This window comes from Balaenoptera physalus, assembly GCF_965194825.1.
Source record: "Balaenoptera physalus genome assembly, chromosome: 10".
NCBI lineage: Eukaryota > Metazoa > Chordata > Mammalia > Artiodactyla > Balaenopteridae > Balaenoptera > Balaenoptera physalus.
Window position 1 is genome coordinate 106,766,058 of NC_138889.1, and position 14,321 is coordinate 106,780,378.

At 50.5% G+C, this 14,321-nt stretch overlaps 1 protein-coding gene across 2 annotated transcripts; it reads right to left on the reverse strand.

Moving 5' to 3' along the window:
- On the reverse strand, positions 1–12,309 carry BATF2 (basic leucine zipper ATF-like transcription factor 2). Of its 2 annotated transcripts, none has more exons than XM_082477008.1 (3): positions 12,046–12,309; positions 10,598–10,702; positions 1–7,592 (listed from the first exon to the last, which is right to left on the reverse strand). In XM_082477008.1, the coding sequence occupies exons 1-3, from the start codon at positions 12,082–12,084 to the stop codon at positions 6,930–6,932; spliced, it is 807 nt and encodes a 268-aa protein (XP_082333134.1). In that variant the 5' UTR covers positions 12,085–12,309; the 3' UTR covers positions 1–6,929. The 2 variants fall into 2 exon arrangements, with proteins under 2 accessions (XP_082333134.1, XP_082333133.1); XM_082477007.1 differs by having other exon boundaries at positions 1–7,595; positions 12,046–12,308.
- Positions 12,310–14,321: the final 2,012 nt, after the last annotated feature.

Here is a 14,321-nt window from a genome sequence, read left to right on the forward strand (position 1 = left end):
TTTATTTATTTATTTATTTATTTATTTATTTATTTTTGGCTGTGTTGGGTCTTCGTTTCTGTGCGAGGGCTTTCTCTAGTTGAGGCAAGCGGGGGCCACTCTTCATCGCGGTGCGCGGGCCTCTCAGTATCGCGGCCTCTCTTGTTGTGGAGCACAGGCTCCAGACACGCAGGCTCAGCAGCTGTGGTTCACGGGCCCAGTTGCTCCACGGCATGTGGGATCTTCCCAGACCAGGGCTCGAACCCGTGTCCCCTGCATTAGCAGGCAGATTCTCAACCACTGTGCCACCAGGGAAGCCCCAATAGGTGGCCTTTTGAAATTGTCTTTTTCCACTCAGCATAATGCCCTTGAGCTCCATCCAAGTTGGTACGTGTCTCTGTAATTCACTCCTTTTTATTGCTGAGTAGTATTCAATGGTATAGATAATTTTCCCCTGACTTTTCAAATTTCCTACTGAGCATGAAATATTTTAAGTCTTAGGGAAAAGGAAACATACTTGTGAGAGGAGCAGTGCAGAGAGAAGCAGCTCATGTGTTCAAGGAAATTTTGTGTTGAATTAAATAATAGAATTTTAGTCTTGGCGTGCCCTCAGCATTCACCTGGGTAAGTTCTTCATGTTGTAGGAGTCCCCCTTGCAGTATCCTGGCAGGTTTTTGTGCAGCCTCTGTGTGGATGCTCCCAGTAACAGGGAAATCACTACCAGATGAAGCAGCTCATTAAATTGATACAAAATATGCCTTCCTTGCTGGAGCCTGCGCATGACTGAGAAATCTTCTGTCATAGGTTATTTTTACCCTGCCTGGAGTCCTTCCCTCTCCCCACTAACTAGATAAACACAAACCCAAGATTGTGAGCAAAGCCTGCAAGAACCTGAGCAAGATGGGGATGTCCTGGATCCAGGATTGGCCTCTCTAGGGAGATTTCAGCATTCACTGGCTTAGAAAAACAAGGGGCTGCAGACCTTTTAAAATGGAATGAAATTCTGCATGAACACACACACGGATACCCATGGTCCCCTAGGAATGTTCTCCTTTCTGCATGATAGGAGTGCCCTTCAGAAGGAACTGAACTGCTAATCTCAGAGGAAAGGTCTTAGATTCTCTCCTGCCTCGAGTCCCCTGTATCAGACCAGAGATCTCTTCCTTTTCCTCCAGCCATCCTTGAATGCAGATTCTGATCTGTCCATGGTTCTGATTGTTAATGGTTTCACTTGGGGCCAAGGCATGGGTTCTTTCATTCATTCCTTTGCGGTAGCTTAGATTTATTGCTCACTTGCTATATGCCAGGGTCTGTGATGTGCTCCTTACATCCACCCTCTTTCTATTGAAGTATATAAGACATAACAGGAAAGAGCACATATCATAAACATACAGCTCAGTGAATTTTCGTACAGTGAATATATTCATGTAACCACCACAAAGATCAAGAAACAGAACATTATCCGCACCCCAGAAGACCCCTCCTGTCCCCTTCGAGGTTCTATCCTCCAACCGTAACCATAACCCTGACTTTTAACAGCATAGATTAGCTTTTTTCTACTTTTAAACTTTATATAAGTGGATCATACAAATTGTCTCCACTTTTGTGTCTGGCTTCTATGGCCCGATATTTTGTTTGTGAAGTTTATGCACATTATTCCATATAGTTGCAGTTTATTCATTCTTGTTACTGTGTAGCATTACCTAGGGTAAAATATTCCACAAGTTATTCGTTATACTTTTTTTTAATAAATTTATTTATTTAATTTATTCATTTTTGGCTGCATTGGGTCTTCACTGCAGCTTTCTCTAGTTGTGGCGAGCGGGGTCTACTCTTCATTGCAGTGCACGGGCTTCTCATTGCGGTGGCTTCTCTTGTTGAGGAGCACCAGCTCTAGGTGCTCAGGCTTCAGTAGTTGTGGCTCGCGGGCTCTAGAGCGCAGGCTCAGTAGTTGTGGTGCACGGGCTTAGTTGCTCCACAGCATGTGGGATCTTCCTGGACCAGGGCTCGAACTCATGTCCCCTGCATTGGCAGGCGGATTCTTAACCACTGCGCCACCAGGGAAGTTCCTATTCATTATACTCTTGATGGGGCATTTGGGTTGTTTCCAGTTTTCTACCTTTATCCATATACCTGATATAAAAATTCTGTTCATGTCTTTTGGTGAACATATGCTTTTCTATTATATATATAATATATATTATATTTACATGTATATATGGATATGTATACACATACAAACATATACATAGGGTAAATTGTGGGTGGGTACATTTTTCAGTTCCCATTTTTCAGATAAGAAATCTGAGGCTTGAAGAAGTTGAGCCAGGAAGTAGTGGAGCTGGGACATGAACCCAATCCTATCTGGCCCTGGAGCTCAAGCTCTCTCACCGTCATGCTTTCCTGCCTCCCAATGAATGAGCTGTTTAAAAGTACTCATGGAGCGCTTGACTGGTTGCTGCCATTGAGGGAGATGGAAAGATAAAAAGCCACAGTCACGCAAGAAGGAAAACGATAGATGCTGGTGAAAGGCACACGGGTGTGATGAGGAGCCTGAGGGGGTCATTTTTATCTTGGAGGGTCATAGGAGGCTTCCTGGAGGAAGAAGCATTTGACGAGAAAGGATGGGGGCAGATTCTGGGCATGCAGGAGGGAAGGAGTGCCAGGCTGAGAGAACTCTGGGGCACAAGAAGAGGAGGCCCACATGGAGACACAGCTGCAAGGGCCTTCACAGATCATTTTATCTGGTCCCCAGTGTCCACCCACCCATCTGTACACTGCTGGCTTCCAAATTTATATACCCAGTCTTGACCATTCCCCTAATTGCCAAACTCTTTTCTATTCAGTTAGATGGCAAATAGGCATCTCAAACTTGACATGGCCAAAACAGGCCTCCTGATCTCCCCTCCCCCCCACACACCCACTCCAAGCTGCTCCTCTCCCAATCTTTCTTGGTCTTTGGCACTACCAACCACCAGTTGCTCAGGCCCCAAGTTGCAACATCATCCTTCCTTCCTCCCTTTCCTCACGTCCAATCCATGAGCTCATCCCATCAGCTCTATCTATAAAGCACACCCTGAATCAGACCTCATCTTACCACCTCCCTGCCACCCCCTGGTCATGGCCACCACCATTACTCACCTGGATGAGTGCAACGGCTTCCTCACGGCTCTCCCTGCTCCTTCTGAAGTTCCATAGGGGAGAAGCCTTCTTTGCCTCTTCCAGCTTCTGGTGGCTCCAGATGTTATTTGGTTTGAGACTGCCTAACTCCAATCTCCGCTTCTGTCTTCACATGACCTTCTTCTTTGTGTCTTCTCTTCCCATTACTGGCGACCTCCTCTTATTGGTCATTGGACTTAGGGCCCACCTGGACAATCCAGCATGATTTCATCTTGAGATTCTTAACTTAATTACATCGGCAAGACCCTTTTTCCAAATAAGGGCACATTCACAGGCTATGGGTGGACTTATCTTTTAGGGAGCTACCATTCAACCCACTATAGAGGTGAATACCAGAAAAGAAAATAACAGCTCAAAGAGTTTAAATTGAATTTAAACTTTAGTCCTCCAGTGAGTGATTACTTTTCAAAGCATAGAAGACTCTTGGTCTACACCTACCTGCTATTTCAGCACTGACTGTTCATGCATCACTTCAAGGGTCATTCATTCTGAGGAGTGAGCGTCTGCATTGTGCTTACTGCAAGGCTGACTTGAGGCTGTGGATCTCTCGCCTTGCTGCAGCCTCAAACCTCCCAGATCCTCTCTGACCACTGTAGGGGCATTGCCACTGCTGCCAAAGGGTCAAAATTGTTTCCTTCTAAAGAAATGGTCTCCCCAGAGAAAGCCAGCTGCTAGTGCTGATGATAAAAGGGAAAAGAAGGAATCCAAGAAAGTGCTGGTTCTCACCCAGTGTGATGGGCAGCCTCCAAGATGTCCCCCAGTGATCCTGCCTCCTGGGTTTTATGCCCTTGTGTAATCTTTTCTTCTTGAGCATGGGCTGGATCTAGTGAGTTGCCTCTACTCAATAGAATACAGTAAAAGTGACAGGATGTCATGTCTGAAATTAGGTTACAAAAAGACTGTGGCTTCTGTATTGCTCACCTTTTTTCACTCTCTAGCTTACTTGCTCTGAGGGAAGCAGCTGCCATGTTGAGCGGCCCTGTGGAGAGGCCCAAGTGGCAAGGAAATAATATCTCCAGCCAACAGCCTATAAGAACCTGAGGGGGACTTCCCTGGTGGTCCAGCGGTTAAGACTCTGTTCTCCCAATGCAGGGGGCCCAGGTTTGATCCCTGGTTAGGGAACTAGATCCCGCGTGCCACAACTAAAGACCCTGCACAGCCAAATAAATAAATAAATATTAAAAAGAAAAGAAAAAGAACCTGAGGTCCTCAGTCCAACAGCCCTCCAGGAACCCAATCCTGCCAACAACCTTGTGAATAAGCTTGGGGGCGGACCTTCCGAGGCCCGCAGACAGCCACACAAGTGAGCTTGGAGGTCGATCCTCCCAGTCGAGCCTTCAGATGATTGCAGCCCTGGCCAACACTTAGATTGGAGCCCGTGAGACACCCTGAGCCAGGGGTACCTGCTAAGCTGTGCCCAGATTCCCACTCCACAGGGACTGAGATGATAAATGTTTGTTGATTAAGCCACTGAGTTTTGGAATAATTTGTTATGCAGCAATAGATACATCCAGATACAGATTTCTAGGATATATTCAACCATGTGGAAGGCTTCTGCTACAGTGGTAGTTGTGTTTACAGTTTGGGGATTCACAGATATTAGCTCATCTCCCTCAAGAATCTACAACACCTCCTTTCACTCCTTTGATTCTGTCTATATTTTTAAACAAACATAATATCACACTATAGTGACAGTTGCACATTCTATTTTTTCTGCTTCATATGTCATAAGCATTTTCTCACCTCATTAAATATTCTTCAAAGCATTCTTTGTTCTTACCATCTCTTCAGGGTATGAGTGTACCAACGTTAATTAAGTCACTCCCTTCTCTTACTTGTTTTGAGCTTAAAGTAGGGTTTTACCTTCTTGGGTCACATCTATGGGCATGTTTCGGCCCCTCCATTCAGGGCCTACAGGGAAAGTTCCAGGAAGGTAGAAGGCAGGGTCACCTGTGGTTAAGTGCTCCTAAAGTTACATTGACCCTATACCATTTCCTAGCTACGTGACCTTAACACCTCTGGGCTTCACTTTCCCCTTCCAAACAGAGGGGTAATAACTATATCTACCTTGCAGAGTTATTAGAGGCATCATTGAGTTAACCCGAGTTAAACACAGAGTGCCTGACAAATTTTAGGGTATATAGACATAAGCCAGGCCACAGTATCCTCATCTCCCTGTGAGTCCTGGAGCACTGTACATCATATCGACTCTTGTCCCAGACCTCCAACCAACAGCATCTTGGCTTCCCTCCCACCAATCTGTTCTCCCTGAACCTATTGGTGACCCCAGCTCTGCAGCCAGCCACAATCCTGTGGCCATGACACCTCCTCTTACTGCATGAGTCCAAGCATGTCCATCCCATCTCGAGGCCTCAGTTTCCTCATCTGCAATATGGGGGGAGGGTTGGATTAGGAGGTCTATGAGGGATCACCCGCCTCTGAGATTCTAGACTATTCCCTCTTCTTGCAAAGGCCCTTTGGTTTCAATAGTATAATATACAGCCAGAGCTTTAAACAACTAACCAAAGCAAAAAGAATTGGACAACATTTTATTTACCATAAAGTCTAGGTACCAAGACTTGTGCTCAGCATCCTGGAGTGTGTCAAATACTAGCATAGTGTCTGTTTACATGTGTGTGAAAATCTGGGTGAAGAGCTGGAGTTTCTCATCTCAGGCCCCTTACAGTGTTTGTCCTGAGTCTGAATGAGAACCCGCCACCCCCCACCCCACCCCCATCCCCGAGCAGGCGCTACAGCTGAGCTCCTACCTAGCCCCAAGCCCCTTCAGCTGCCATCAGGCCAAAGAGCAATGAGGGGCACTGCTCAGAGGGGCCTGAGGGTAATGAGGGTCTGAGGGCTGCACAGGGATGGGGGTGATACCGGAGAAGACACAGTTCTCACCGCGGCCAGGTTCAAGTCCAGCACTTGCTTAAACATAACTTTGCACCTGGTCCTTCCCTCATTCTTTCCACCTGCCTTTTGTGCATCACATGAATGCTCTCAGAAGTCCACCCACCATGGCCCTGGGAGAAGGGGGGAGGCAGGGAGTTATTGGGGAATAGCCTGGAGAGCTGACCCTTCGCAATCTCCCCAAGGTCACGGTATGGCTATGGGTACTCAGCATGTAGAAATCCCAGGGGGGACCGCTCCAGGCTTGTCCCCAACTCCAACCCACAGGTTCAGTTCTTTGGCACTGAAAAGAACAGAAGGAATTCACTTCTGGGCTTCTGCCTGGCCCCTCCCCACCCAGGCTTGGACTCTGGACCAGCCCCAGCAAGGGCAAGGTTTCAGAGACTGCAGGGCTCCGTGGCCCTGGGAATCACAAAGCAGAAGGGAGAGCCCCTCCCCACTCCCAGCACTTAAACCTCTCACACCAGTTCTCAGTTTCTAGGACTTCAGGCCCTAGGGTGCCTGGGCCATGATTCCACTAGGAGAAGGAGGAGCAGATCGTGGTGTTTCAGGTCCCAAGAAAGGCTGTGTGACCTTAGACAAGTCATTTGGCTTCTCTGAGCCTGTCTCCTTCCCACTCCTGAAAAATAGACTGACAATCTGGATTCTGCAGGATTACCATGAGGTTGAAATAAGAAAGGAGCGGTGACAGGACCTGGCAGAGTGGTGGGCACACAGTGACGGCTTCCTTTCCCTGGTGAAATCCTGGTTCAGCTGGTCAGCCAATAAAGGCAGCTTCCAGTGGCAACAGAGGAGATGCCCATGTGCTGAGGCTGCTTCCTGAGTCCAAGGAAGGGGCCAGCCCAGCTCTGGGGGCCGGGTTAGAAGTGGACTTGAGCAGAGGAGAGCAGGGGGAAGGCCAGAGGGGGCGGGGCCCTTGCCGATCTGTTGCTGAGGAAGCAGGCCTTATGCTCCCTGCCCTGCAGAAAGCCCAGCCCCAGAGCAGCTGAGGGGCTGTGGGTTGAGGACACCAGCTTCCCCCTGGTGGGGTGCTCCAGCCCGAGGGACTGTAGAGGGGGAGGTTGGGCTGGGGGGCTGGGCAGGAGGGTGCTGAGCTTGGAGGAAGACCTCAGCAGGCCGGAGCCAGTGGGCGAGGCAGATTGGACAGGGCTAGGGGACGGCTGGCCAGAGGATGCAGTGACAGGGGCGGGACCAAGGGACAGTGAGGGCAGAGGGGACAGGAGGAGGCCAAGGGAACCATGAGGCTGTGGATCTGGAGAGAGCTGCAGAGCCATCGGAGAGGAGACCGGGGTCCGGAACGGGCCTGGCTGTTCCTGGCAGCCATGTGGTCCAGGGCGCACGGGGCCTGGGGGCCACTCAGCCTGGCCCCAGCGGCCAGGGGGCACTGGAGCCAAGCAGGAGGCACAGTCCATGGGGCACAGGCGCTCGTGCGTGTGCAGGGTCCGACTCCACCACGCCAGCTCAGCCTGAAGGGCCTGGATCTCCTTCCGCAGGGTGTGGTTGCGTTTCTCCAGTGACTCATGCTGCTGGGGGGAGAAGCAGAAGGGTGGGGAGGGTTATGTCAGCCAGAATCAGGGGCCCAGCAAGAGCCCTATTTCCCAATCCCCCAAGGTCCTCGATATAGGAGGAAGGATACCACCGCCGTCTGAATGCCCTTTGGCTACTCTCTGGCCAGCCTTCCGTAACACCGGCAAGTCCCCCCAACTCAACCTCCTGCTAGGGCTCAGATCTGCCTGCTCTCCATCCCTGCTGCCAGGTCCCTGAGCTAATCAGCCTGGGATCTCCACTCACCTGGGAGCTCCACCAGCCTCCTAACTGGTGTGCCCCCCAAACCACCTAGATCTCTTGGCCCAGAGGAGACATTCAGTGATTGCATCGTTAATCGAACGTTAAAGCCCTTTAAAGTCTCTAATGACTCCCTGTGCATGGTGGCCCCAGTTCACACCTCCAGTTTTATCTCTCCGACTTCTCTTGATTCTCCTACTTCCTGTTCCCCATATGGACTCTGCTTCCTTGCCACATTTCCGTTCTCCCCTGCCTGGACACTTCCAGCACCCCCATCCTTGGGCTAATCCTGACATGGCCTTCTTGTGACAACTTAGATGTCCTCTGTCCTGGACACCTCTAGGCGGCTTAGTGCCACTGCCAGACCTCCCCAGTGCCCAGAACTTTCCCACTGAGGCACCGTGGCCGGAGTCCAGGGTCATGTTTTACAGGTTGGCAGCACAGGTGTGTTCTGTTCCGTGTTTGGGTTCTGTTCTGCTGAACCCTGGGTTCTGAGAACCCAGTGGGACAGTAATCGACGTGCAGTTCTAAACAACCATTTATGATGACAACAATGGTGGAAAACGCAGAAGGAACTTTATTTCCACAGCTCATCAGGCTCAGTGACTTCCTTTGGCCCTCTCCCCGACCTACCCCCCTTTATGATCACTTTTTAAAAGAAGAAGCTGCAAGGGTGTTTTGTGTTAAAATGTTGCTTAAGCCATGGACTCAAAGTTCTAACAGGCCTCAAAGCCACCCGCAGCCCCACTCCCAAGCTGGTTTCTGCCATGGAATGTGGAAAGACATTTTAAAAACATGTCATTAGGTCACCCTTCACCTAAATTCTGCAAAGTCTTCAATTCACCTCCAGAAATTGAGTCACTGGCTCCTCACTCATTCGTTCACTCATTCATTCATTCGCCACCTTCAGGCTGCTCAAATGTCACCTCCTCCGGGACGGCTTCCCTAGTTAGGTTTCTATCACCCCACATGCCCCAGTCCCTTCCCTCTTCCCTGCTTTAATTTTTCCCAGAGCACGTATCACCATCTGATATCTCAAATACCTCATGGGTCATTTATTTGTCCGGCTCCCCCATGAAAATATGAGCCCTGGGGAGGGTGAGCTGGGCATTTGTCTGCTGAAGTCACAGCTGTATCTCCAATGCTTAGAATTGTGCTTGCCACACAGGAGATACTTAATAGGCATTTCTGGAAGGAAGGAATAAACGAATGCATGAAGTCTCTACCGCTGCCAGGGAGGTGCCATCCTGGGCATCAGTCCTCATTCTCGTGCATTCTACAGGGTGCTACTCTCTTATGGCCATGCCAGCCCTATTTTACTTGCCTGAAATGCCTTTTCTTACCTTCATCCATTTGGAAAACTCCTATTCATCCTTGAAAACCAGTTCAGGCTTCATCTCTAAATAACCTTGACCCAACTACCTGTGTGTTGCTCCCACCTATGTGTTCCCAAAGCACTTTATCCTGACTCTATCATTCGCTCCACAGGGAATTACTGAGTCCCTTCTATTTGTCAGGCACTGGTCCAGGTGATGGGGAAACAGCAGGGAAGAGAACAATTCCCTGCCCTCAGAGTGCTTACAGTCTGGTGAGGAAGACAAGCAATGATCAACATCTAAATATGTGATAGAAGGTCAGTACTAACCAGAAAAATAAAGCAGAGTAATAGGAGAGGTCTCTTTAGATCAGATGTTTAGAAAGACCACCTCCTTCTGAGGAGGTGACATTTGAACCAACAGCCAGAAAGAAGTGAGGATCTAGCTAGGCTGCTGTCTGAAGGTAGACGGAGCAGCCAGGGGGAGCCCCTGAGGCTGGATGTGCTTGGCCAGTGAAGGAACAGAGAGAACAGGGTGTAGGATGTTAGGAGAGGACGGTGGACAGGTGGGGGCGGGGTTACAGAGAGTGTAGGGCCTTTGGGTGTGGAGGGCTCTGAATTTGACTCATTGCTATAAGGACTAACATGTATGCAGCCCTCCCAAAAGCCAGGTCCTGAACCCAGCCTAATCGTCCCCCTGGGATGGAACTGGTGGTGTCCTTTCTCTCTGCACAGAGGTAGAAGGGAAGCTCCAAGGTCAGGTTACCCTCCAAGGTCAGGTTACCATGCAAGGTGAAGAGGCAAGTGTGAATGGAGCCCTCCCCCTTCCCACCGGGCTCCTTTGTCTTCTTTAGTCTCCACAAGGGTCCTGCCAGTGGGCAGCGATTATTGTCCCCGTTTTCGGATGAGGACAGTGAAGCTCAGTGAGGGAAGTGACTTGCAGCTAATGAGTGCCACAGCTGGGACTCTAAGGCCAGCCCGTCTTAACCCTGAACCTGTTTCTCACAGTGTCGTCTTGGCCACCCCCATCAGAACCTGTCCACCAGAGTGCAGCACCTCCTGAGGTGGGTCCTGGGTGGGGAGGGGCCAGGAGCTGCATTTTAACCGGTGCCTCGGCTGGTCACTGAGCCAGGTTTTCCCTGTTTGCCTCCCTCCTTGTCTCCTCCCCCTAAATTGGGGGTGCCTTGAGGGTAGGCCCGGGCTGAGGATGCACTGTCATGTCCCTGCAGCCCAGCGTGTGTCTGGCACACGGTTTCCACTCAACACCCAGGAATTTCCAAATCTCAGTTGCAAAGCCCTTCCCTCCTCCCAAACTCAGGCCCCCTGGCACATACGGCAGTGCAGGGGGAACTGCTCATAGGCGAGACAGAGAAGAGGTGGCCGGGCCAGGTAAGTGACATCAGGAATGGGAAGGGAGGCATCCCCCACCTGGTGCAGGGCATCCGCCTTGTTCGTGTGCTTCTGCCGGCTTCTCTGGGCAGCTGCACGGTTATTCTGTTTCTTCTTCAGCTGCCTCTGATGTTCCTCAGGGTCCTGTAGGGAGAGAGGCCAAAGGCTCAGGGGTACTGGCAGGGGCTGGCTAGCTGTAAAGCCATACCCTTCTTGAATCAAGTCCCCAAGGGTCCCCATTCTCCTCGAAGCCCTCTCTGGCTCCCTCGGTGTCCACACACCCCGTCGCAGACACAGCACTCCTCGGTGGATTGCCAGCCTCACCCACGTGTCCTGCTCACAGCTCACGATGGGGCAGCACAAGCGAGGATTCAAACCCAGACAGGACCGACTTCACACCCACCGTCTCCTTATCAGCCGTGTTGCTCTGGGCAGATCACTCATTTCTGTGTGCCCAGCTACCTGAGCCGTACAGTGGAGGCACCAGCGCCTTCCTCACAGGACATAAAGCAGGCAGGGGTTAATAAAAGTCAGCCGCTGTTGTTCTGATCGCTATTACTTCCACGGTCAAGGTGTTGATTTCTCTAGCCATGAGCTCTGTCTGTAAGGGCAGGGCGGGGGTTCTGACTTCACTCCATATTCCCATGCCCAGCTCGGGCCCAAAGCTGATATTCACTTACGCAACAAATATTTCTTGTGCACCTATTATGTGCCACACACTGAGCTATGGGGACACAGCAGCAAACAAAAGAGGCAAAACTTCCTGCCCTCAAGTTGCTCGCATTCTAGGCGGACAGCAGCCTAGAATGGGTGAATCGAGTCCCTTCTAATAGAAGAGCAGACTCAAAGGTTGACAGCTGTGACCCTCCCCCTACACTGTGGTTCATGAAACTTAGATGAAATGTTTAACACAAATGCCCAGGGCTTTGGAAGGTCAGACAAGAGGGAACACTGGAGACCCCACAGCCCAACCCGCCCTCCCACAGGTCACTCTGGGAGGTGTGTTCTGAGTGTAGGGACCTCAGGCAAGACCCTGGCCTCCCTGGTGGAGGACTCTGTGCTCCTAGGTTCATGGCCATAGCAGGCCCCTTCCCAGTGATGTGGGGACTGAGAGACTGGAGCCTGGGGGAAAGACCTGCAGAGAGAGAAGTGGGTGGGCCTCTGGTACCTGGGTCCTGGGAGAGAGGCAAGGTTCCAAGGGAACCATGGCCAGAAAACTTGGGGGAGGAAAGAGAAGGCTCCTGTAATGGCAGTGAACGAACAGGTAGGTTAGGAGAGAGCAGTATTCAGAGGCTAAGTTCTAAACTGGAGGCTGGATCTGCAATGTGAGAGCAGGAACGCCCTCGATCCAATCTCCTGAAGAAACTGAGGCCCAGAGAGAGGGTGTGTGAGCCCTCGGCCACACAGCCCATGTGAACAGAGCTGGCACCGGGCACCCTGGGGCATATTCCCCTTCTCATCCCCTGAACCTGGCCCCCTGTACTCACCATCCTGGTCAGCGGCCCATCGCCCCCGCAGAGGTGCATGGTGGGGCAGGAGAAGAGAGGCTCACACCCGGTTCAGGGCGTCCCTCCGCCGCTGTGACCTCCCAGTACCCTCTGGGAACCCAAGGAAGTGGCAGCTCTTTAAATTCCCCGTGACCACTCCACCCACAGCAAGCCAAGTTTCAGTTTCTCCTAAAGCCACCGGCTGCTCAGAATCCCAGGCCTGGGTTGGCTCACGTGGCTGGAATTTCCTAACACGAACTGGCCTTCCGGTTGGGCTCCTTCTCTGGAAGGAGGACGGTGGAGGGTGGCGAGAGGAGGGAGCCTGGATGCCAGTTGTGGGGAGGGGTGTTCCGGGAGAGGCAGGGCAGGCTGCCATGGACAGAGCCAAGAGGAAGCCAGTGGGGGACCGAGGGCTCACATGGGATACGGGAGAACCCCTGGGCTCTACAGTTGCAGGAGCCCAGGTTCACGGTCCGCCTCTGGTTTGCTGGAGCTGTGCAGCTTTGAGAAGGTGATTTACCCTCTCTGAGCCTTAGTTTCCTCATCTGTAAAGGGAGATGATACAGACATCCACTCACAGGCTTGATGTAGGAACTAAGTAAGATAATACAACCGCCCCCAAACCCTGTGAGACTAAAGTTGAGGCGTGTCGGCAAAAATAAGCAACGGCCCTTAAATAGGAGAACAGATGGCTACTGACTGTGTTTTCAGACAACAGACCACGCAGCAGTAGAGAGAGTGACGTCTAGCAATTAAGAGCACAGCTTCCAAGCTATGTGACTCGGGTACATAATTTCACCTTTCTGTGCCTCTGTTTCTAAATCTGTAAAGTGGGGATAAAAATAATTTTATCGGGAAGGTTAAATGAGTTAAGGCAGGTAAGGCACCTAAAAGCATGCCTGGTGTAGAATGAGAGCTCAACAAATATTCACAATTATGATACGGTGGAAGATTCAAAGCTGCACTTACCATCATGCCTAAAAGTTCATAACATCCAACTGTATGAAAATGGCAAGTGGCAACAAGATCTGAACAAAAATAATTTCTGTAATGTTGAATAATATGGATATGTAATTATGTGAGAAAAGTATAAAAATATGTATGAGAATGAGAAACACAAAATTCAGAGAGTGGTGGCCTGGCGGGGGTGGAGGTAGAGATGGACTGAAGGGGACACACAGCGATTTCGGTTGTGTCAGGGATGTTCTGTTGCTTCAACTGTGGGAACGCAATTGTCTGTGATAATATTATTAACTACACTTTGGGGTATACCTGAATGTTTCATAATAAAAACTTCTGTTAAAGACCTAACAAAACCTGAAGCCCCAAGCAAACCTGTATGGTTGTTGTGTCTCTAAGAGAGACCATGCTTAGAGGGGACAACAGTTCAGGGGATGGTGGAGCCATTAATCCCTCTCTAAGAACAACACAGCAACTGATGTACAGTGAAGAGTCCTGTGCCCTGCTGACTAGAGCATCTGGGGGTTGTGCCTGAGTCCTGAGGACTCAAGGCTGATGGTGTGGGCTCACCGGAATGGCAAATACTGTGGATTTGATCTTCTGATAGGAAATGGTGTCCTGGAGTACTGCGTTTAGGAGTTCACAGCTGCCTCTGAGCTTATTAGAAAAGAACACTGCAATTGATTAGCAATGTCTGCCATGCCATGATTGATTAGTGATGTCTGTCATGAGCAGGGCATAAGAGTAATAGTCTCCTGCTATGCTATGAAGTGGGTATGAAACCAGTTTGGGCTTTAGAGTCAGACTTGACTCTGACACCTGGCACTCTACTCACCAGGTCTATCACCTGGAGCCTCAGTGTCCTCGTATGTATGCTGTGGATGACCAAGAAATTATACCTATTTATAAAGTTGATTTGAAGACGGAAAAGAATGAGATGAGGGCTTCCCTGGTGGCGCAGTGGTTGAGAGTCTGCCTGCCAATGCAGGGGACACGGGTTCAAGCCCTGCTCTGGGAGGATCCCGCATGCCGCAGAGCAGCTGGGCCCGTGAGCCACAGTTGCTGAGCCTGCGGGTCTGGATCCTGTGCTCCGCAACAAGAGAGGCCGCGACAGTGAGAGGCCCGCGCACCGCGATGAAGAGTGGCCCCCGCTCGCCGCAACTCGAGAAAGCCCTCGCACAGAAACGAAGACCCAACACAGCCAAAAATAAAATAAATAAATTAATTAATTTAAAAAAAAAAGAATGAGATGAGAAGAGAGCTCTTTGCATATTGGCTAGGATCCATTGCCACTCCTGAGATTTATGGGTACACAG

What these genes read in the sequence shown, in the direction of transcription:
- BATF2 (XM_082477007.1), bottom strand. Translation starts at nt 12,084, where the DNA reads ATGCACCTCTGCGGGGGCGATGGGCCGCTGACCAGGATG. An exon ending in ATGGGCCGCTGACCAGGATG is followed by an intron (nt 10,703 to 12,045) that starts GTGAGTACAGGG and finishes CTCTCCCTACAG; the next exon opens with GACCCTGAGGAACATCAGAG. An exon ending in AGGCGGATGCCCTGCACCAG is followed by an intron (nt 7,596 to 10,597) that starts GTGGGGGATGCC and finishes TTCTCCCCCCAG; the next exon opens with CAGCATGAGTCACTGGAGAA.